This window comes from Plectrocnemia conspersa, unplaced genomic scaffold, assembly GCF_051122295.1.
Source record: "Plectrocnemia conspersa isolate PC_06_02 unplaced genomic scaffold, ASM5112229v1 ptg000005l, whole genome shotgun sequence".
Classification (NCBI taxonomy): Eukaryota; Metazoa; Arthropoda; class Insecta; order Trichoptera; family Polycentropodidae; genus Plectrocnemia; species Plectrocnemia conspersa.
Window position 1 is genome coordinate 2,247,258 of NW_028277169.1, and position 5,709 is coordinate 2,252,966.

A 5,709-nucleotide genomic window follows, 5' to 3' on the forward strand; every position below is an offset into this window, starting at 1 on the left:
AAAAGCAAAAATATAACGGGTTTCCTACATGGAATTAAAAAACACCTTCTTACATATAGAAATAAATTATAATATTAAGTCTTATTAGTGTATATTTTTATTTTCTGTTGTGTATTTTTTATATATGTTTATATACTTAAAGTTGTTTGGTGTAAAGATTAGCTATTAAGCTAAATAAATAAATTAATAAATAAATAAATAAATTTAGAGGTGTGGCAGCAAATAAAACACAATTTTGTTAATCCTACTCAATATATTTTAATTTAAGCAATGTTTTTATGTCATTATAATGTCTTATGTTGAAGAAATATGCGAATTCACAAAATAAACTCTGTTAGAGCGTCTCCGTTCCTCAGCAATATTTTTCTTACTGCCGTCGGGTACCAAAATGGGATACATCTATCGTTTAGTGTGGATCGATTTTTTTTGTTTTTCAGATACATAGAACTCACTAATGTTTAATTTAAACAAAAATTTAAATTAAAGGCAGTTTTTAATCTATCATATGTTTATTTAATTACATTTACGCAACTACAAATATATTTCTTAATAACTAAAATGTCGTTAACTGACGGATTTTCAATTTAATTTTTTATAACGACTCAAATCTAAGACATCAAATCTAAGTTTATTATCAATAAAATGTGAATTAGTAAATAATATATAATAATAATAGACTCAGCTAACGCTACAGTATGAAAACATTAATTCTAAAAATTATTTATCAGTAACAATGAATAGTGAATACGCTAATAAGTAATGATTTTATATATAAAAAAACAATCATTAGTAAAAATATAAGATAAAAAATAAAAATCACGAAATTTTTATTGTAATGCAAGTGCATTGATTATTTTTACACAATAGAAAGATTTTGCGTAATTGTCAAAATGGGAAATTTATAATACAAAAAAATGAATCTCGTGTTTTTTAGTTTTTGTAATTTTGTTTTGAATTTATTTCATTTCAAAAAATATAATAATGTTTATTGAAATATATAAATTGTAAATTTATATATTTCAATAAATATTATTATTTTCCCTCTTCTCTCTTTTTGGTTCTACTCTTCCTTGATCTCAATTTTTATCTCATCACAAAGTTCAATCGGCACGCCGCCGGTTGCGTACGGTTTAATCTGACAATACATGTTATAATCTATATAACCTTTTAAATCAACATATTTTTGCTTCAGCTTTTTGCGCATCTTCTCCCTCGTTTGGTCGTCTTGGATGTGTTCAGTAGTGTAGTCTATCGCTACGGCTGCAACGGTGGCGTCGGAATTAGGGAGGTATTGTCCTAGGTGTTGGCAAGACGCATTTATTGTAACCAGCGTTTCTACCGCGCTCTTTCCTAGGATTTCCGCTAGCGCTGGAATATCTCTATTCGAAAATATGGCACTCGCCGAACGCGTCATATAGAATTCGGGGTTAGGTTTCACCGCGTACATTCTCGCGACCCTTAGGAAGGGCTCAATCGCAATCAGTCCTGCATGATCTAAGTTGATGACGAGATACGTAGGAGTATCGACTATATATTGATTTTTGTTAGTTACCACATAAATCGTATGTCCATTTAGGTTTTCAAATCTACAATATCTACCAGCGGTAGCGTTAAGCAGGGGACCGCTTTTAGGGAAAAGTATATATCCGCTGAAAGCTAACGCTTTCGAAGCGTCGTCAGGTCCCAACTCTTCGCCGAAATCTTTACAATGCTTTGCAAATATTGCGTAAAGCTCGGCTATATTGAAATGTTTCTTTTCGTAAGATGCCTCTGCAAACTCGATCGGGTGTCTCGTCATTGTCACTGAGTGATAAAAGAATACAAACATATAATAAGCATTAAGAACAACGAACTACTTTATTAGTGTATTCGAAATTAAAAATTTAAAATAAAATGTTCTCTTTCTTCATTTTTATAAAATAGTTTAAATAGACTTTGTAAAAAATTATAAATTAGACAATTGGCTATAGTAACTAAATAAATATTGATTAGTCATGTATGTGAAAAATTACCGTTTTAATCCTTTCCCTTGCGGAGCATAAAAAATCCGCGACGTACATTCGGTGCACGTGTGAAAAATTATTAAAAAATAGTAATTTAAAATTGAAAAACACAAATAAGCATGTGTTGAAAATTATTCTAATTGACACTGAAAGTATCGAATATTTATCTAGCTGCTTGTTAATTATATTGGTGCTACGCTTAAAAATCAATGCTTACGAACATTTGTTCTGCTTTTGGCCCTAACGTCTGCGAAAATGGCCAACAACTTTTTGCTACATAAATACGTTTTAAAATTTGAAACGTCATTAATTGCGATTTTTAAGCGATATTTGAGGAATAAACACTAGTACGGTGATAGAAATCTAAGTATATTTTAAAACATATTTATTTAGCAAAACATTGCTGGCCAATTTCACAGACGTTAGGCTCAAAATCAGAACAAATGTTCATAACAATCTGGTTTCTGAACATGTCGTCGATATATTATCTACTACAATAAGATTGAAAATTTTAAAATTATTTTATAAAGTGGTATGTTAGACCGACGCAAACTACGCAAAATTTAGAAAGATTCTTTTTCAAACATATTCTAGAGAATTTCATTTAAACGTAATAATACACCCATACCTCGCTATACGGCCTTTCGCTATAACGGCCCTCTTCAATTAAGGCACGTTTTCGATTTACGGCCTAAAATGTTTCGCTATAACGGCAAAAAAACTTTTTTTCGATGTCGATTTTTTAAAAAATTTAAAAATAGATTTAATTTTTAAATTTTACTATTTAACTTTCCGACAACTTATAAGGGAAACCGATGGTAAATCTTCAATTAAAACATTTTGGAAAAACTATAACATCAAGGATGCTGTTGACAGCATCAGTAAATCATGGAAGGAATTAAAATTAACACCAATGAACCATGTTTGGAAAAAAATATGGCCAGAATTTGTAAAAAGTACAGATGCAGAAGTTAATTGCCTTCCTGAAATTAGGCAAAATATTTTGGATCTAGCACATGATCTCGGCTTTGAAGGTTTGAACGAACGTGATGTGCTTGATCTACTTGAAGTTGATAGGGAACCCCTTTCATATAAGGAACTCATTCAGTTGCAAGCGGAACCGGAATTTGATGAAGAGACAGAGCCTGTTGTATTCAAACAGCTAACATCAAAAAAATTGTCAAAAGCTTTTTCCTATTTCGAACAAAGAATAAACATCTTCCTTGAAAACGATCCTGACGTCGAACGTAGCGCTAAAGTTTCTCGAGGAATTAATTCAGCCATTAGCTGTTATTAATCACTGAAGAACGAAAGAGACAAAAAGGCAAGACAAACAACGTTGGACAATTTTTTTAAGCATAGCCCATCCTTACCAGCGAAAAATGAGAACGACAGTGATCTGCACGTTACCATTTCTTCATCGTCTTCAGATTAAAGCCATTTTAAAAATAAATATGTATGTATTCATACACATATTTTATGTAACATGAAGTTGTTTCATTTTTGTTTATGGATTATTGTTGGTTTTTGGAGTCTGTTATTATTTTATGTACAAATGTATGTATTTTAGATTTAAATGAAAAAAAAGATAAAATGAATTTTAAATGATAAACCATGTTACATATTTAACAAATTTGGAACCGATCCCATTGAATTTGTATGAATTTGTATTAGAATAATTGATTCGTTATACGGCTTTTCGGCCAAGTTTCGTGGAACGTATCTAGGCCGTAAAGCGAGGTATGGGTGTAATAAGTATCCATTCAACATTTATATAATACATGTTTTTCATTTCAAATTAAACATTTTTCAATTAAATTTAGACCTTTTAAAAATTAAATTAAACAATTGGATAAATTCATTCACGTGTACATAATCACAATTTGTAGCTTCTTTTGCAGCAGCTGCAGGTAATTTCAAATACATGCTCATATGACATTTATTACAATTTGCCGAATAGCAGTGGCTACAAACTCGTTTATATTGTCCACCAAATTTAATCGATTTGGTGTATCCGCCAGCAAATTACTAGCAGAAAATCTAATTTTTAAAAAGAATCTTTCAATCGAATTCATTATTGGCGAATACGGTAGTATAAAAATTACAGTATGATTTGTATTGTTAAAAAATTGCGGCAATTTGAAATTATTTGACGGAATGCTGACGAAGAAAGTAAATTTCGCTATTTATATAAGTATGTTAATTAGTAGTTACAGCATTATGAAAAGGGGTAATCGCAATGTCTTAATTTAAAAATAAGTATGCTGGTTCAAAACTAAACCCGCCGGATAATGCCCTCAAACCCCGATTCTAACCCCCCTGGTTAAAGTAGCTAGAATTTCAAGTTTTAAAAATTAAATATTTTTTATAAAAATCAATATGCATTATTACATTTAAATTGTTTTAATTATAAAAAACGAGAATAAAATAAATAGCGTGAAATATTCTACCAACGAGTGCGCGTCTGAAATAGGTTTTTATTGTACGCCTCGATGATTCATTCGTTCATATACATATAACCTCTAAAAGGGTTTATGCATATCCCAGACAAAGTACACCATAACAACACTATAATTAGATTTTTGAACCGATTGATTCCTGGCTAAAGGCCGAAACACAACATAACTTGTAAACTCTATGTAATGATAAATCTTTTAAAATTGTAAAATTCGCATTTAAAAAAAATGATCTTGGACCAGGACCGAGTTTCTAAAATATTGGACCCGGAATCGACAAGTTTTAAAAAGGAGGAAACCCTATTTGTGTGTTCAACAAGCTCACGCACTTCCTGGGGTATGGTAATAACTAACTATTCTTTTTCGATATTTTTTTCTGATAATTTATGCAATAATCTACTATCAGGTCTCCGCACTGACAGCATCTTATGTACTTAAAAATACACTATATAATTTAGAGTGTATAACCTTTCATCTAACATCCAATTGTTCAATTTAATTTTTAAACGGTTTAATTAGAAATAAAAAATATTTAATTTGAATTGAAAAGGATTTGGATTTAATTTGAAATAAAAAAGGTTTAATTTGATTTGTAAAAGGTTAAAGTTGAAATGAGAAACATGTATAAAGGAGATTACTCAAATGATAATAAGCGTATGTATATTATCTAAAAGTCTACATTTATGTATTATCTAAAATATTAGTGAAAAGTATTACGTTAATTGCGGCTTTTAATTTCGTCGACCAACGTATTGAACTTTCGATGATGAGTAAAATTTAAAAAAATTGTGTAATCACAAAATTACCGCCCGAACAAACGAGTCGCTTTGATTAGTAAAATTAAGAAAAATTAAAATACGGTTTTTTTTAATGAAAAACTAATTATATTATTTTAAAAACTCACGTTTTCGCTCTCGGAGCTGCGCAGTGCACCCTATGCAAGCGTCCAGCGGTCTCTGCCCGCAGCTCGTGCGCTGACACAGGAATCTTTTTTTTGGTCCAAAGTCAACGCTAACTTCATTAAGTCGGGCAGGTCAAACGCGCCCCACATTTTTTTTAAATAAAGCTTTTCATTTAAATAAAACACATTTTGATACTTGCTAATTATATCGGTGCCAAGCGAATAAACCAAATTGTTTTAAACATTTTCTCTGGCTTTTGGTTCTAACGTCTGTGAAAGTGGCCAATAACTTTTTGCTACAATGAGCAGCTACATAAATGCGGTTTAAAATTTAAAACTTAGTATTTAC

The 5,709-nt window shown here is 30.6% G+C and overlaps 1 protein-coding gene across 1 annotated transcript; it reads right to left on the reverse strand.

The window, feature by feature from the left end:
* Window positions 1-1,051: 1,051 nt before the first annotated feature.
* LOC148234660 (uncharacterized) lies at window positions 1,052-5,493 on the reverse strand. Its single transcript, XM_088185643.1, has 2 exons — window positions 5,364-5,493; window positions 1,052-1,803 (listed from the first exon to the last, which is right to left on the reverse strand). Exon 2 carries the CDS (start codon window positions 1,796-1,798, stop codon window positions 1,061-1,063), a length of 738 nt encoding a protein of 245 aa, XP_088041769.1. The 5' UTR covers window positions 1,799-1,803; window positions 5,364-5,493; the 3' UTR covers window positions 1,052-1,060.
* Window positions 5,494-5,709: the final 216 nt, after the last annotated feature.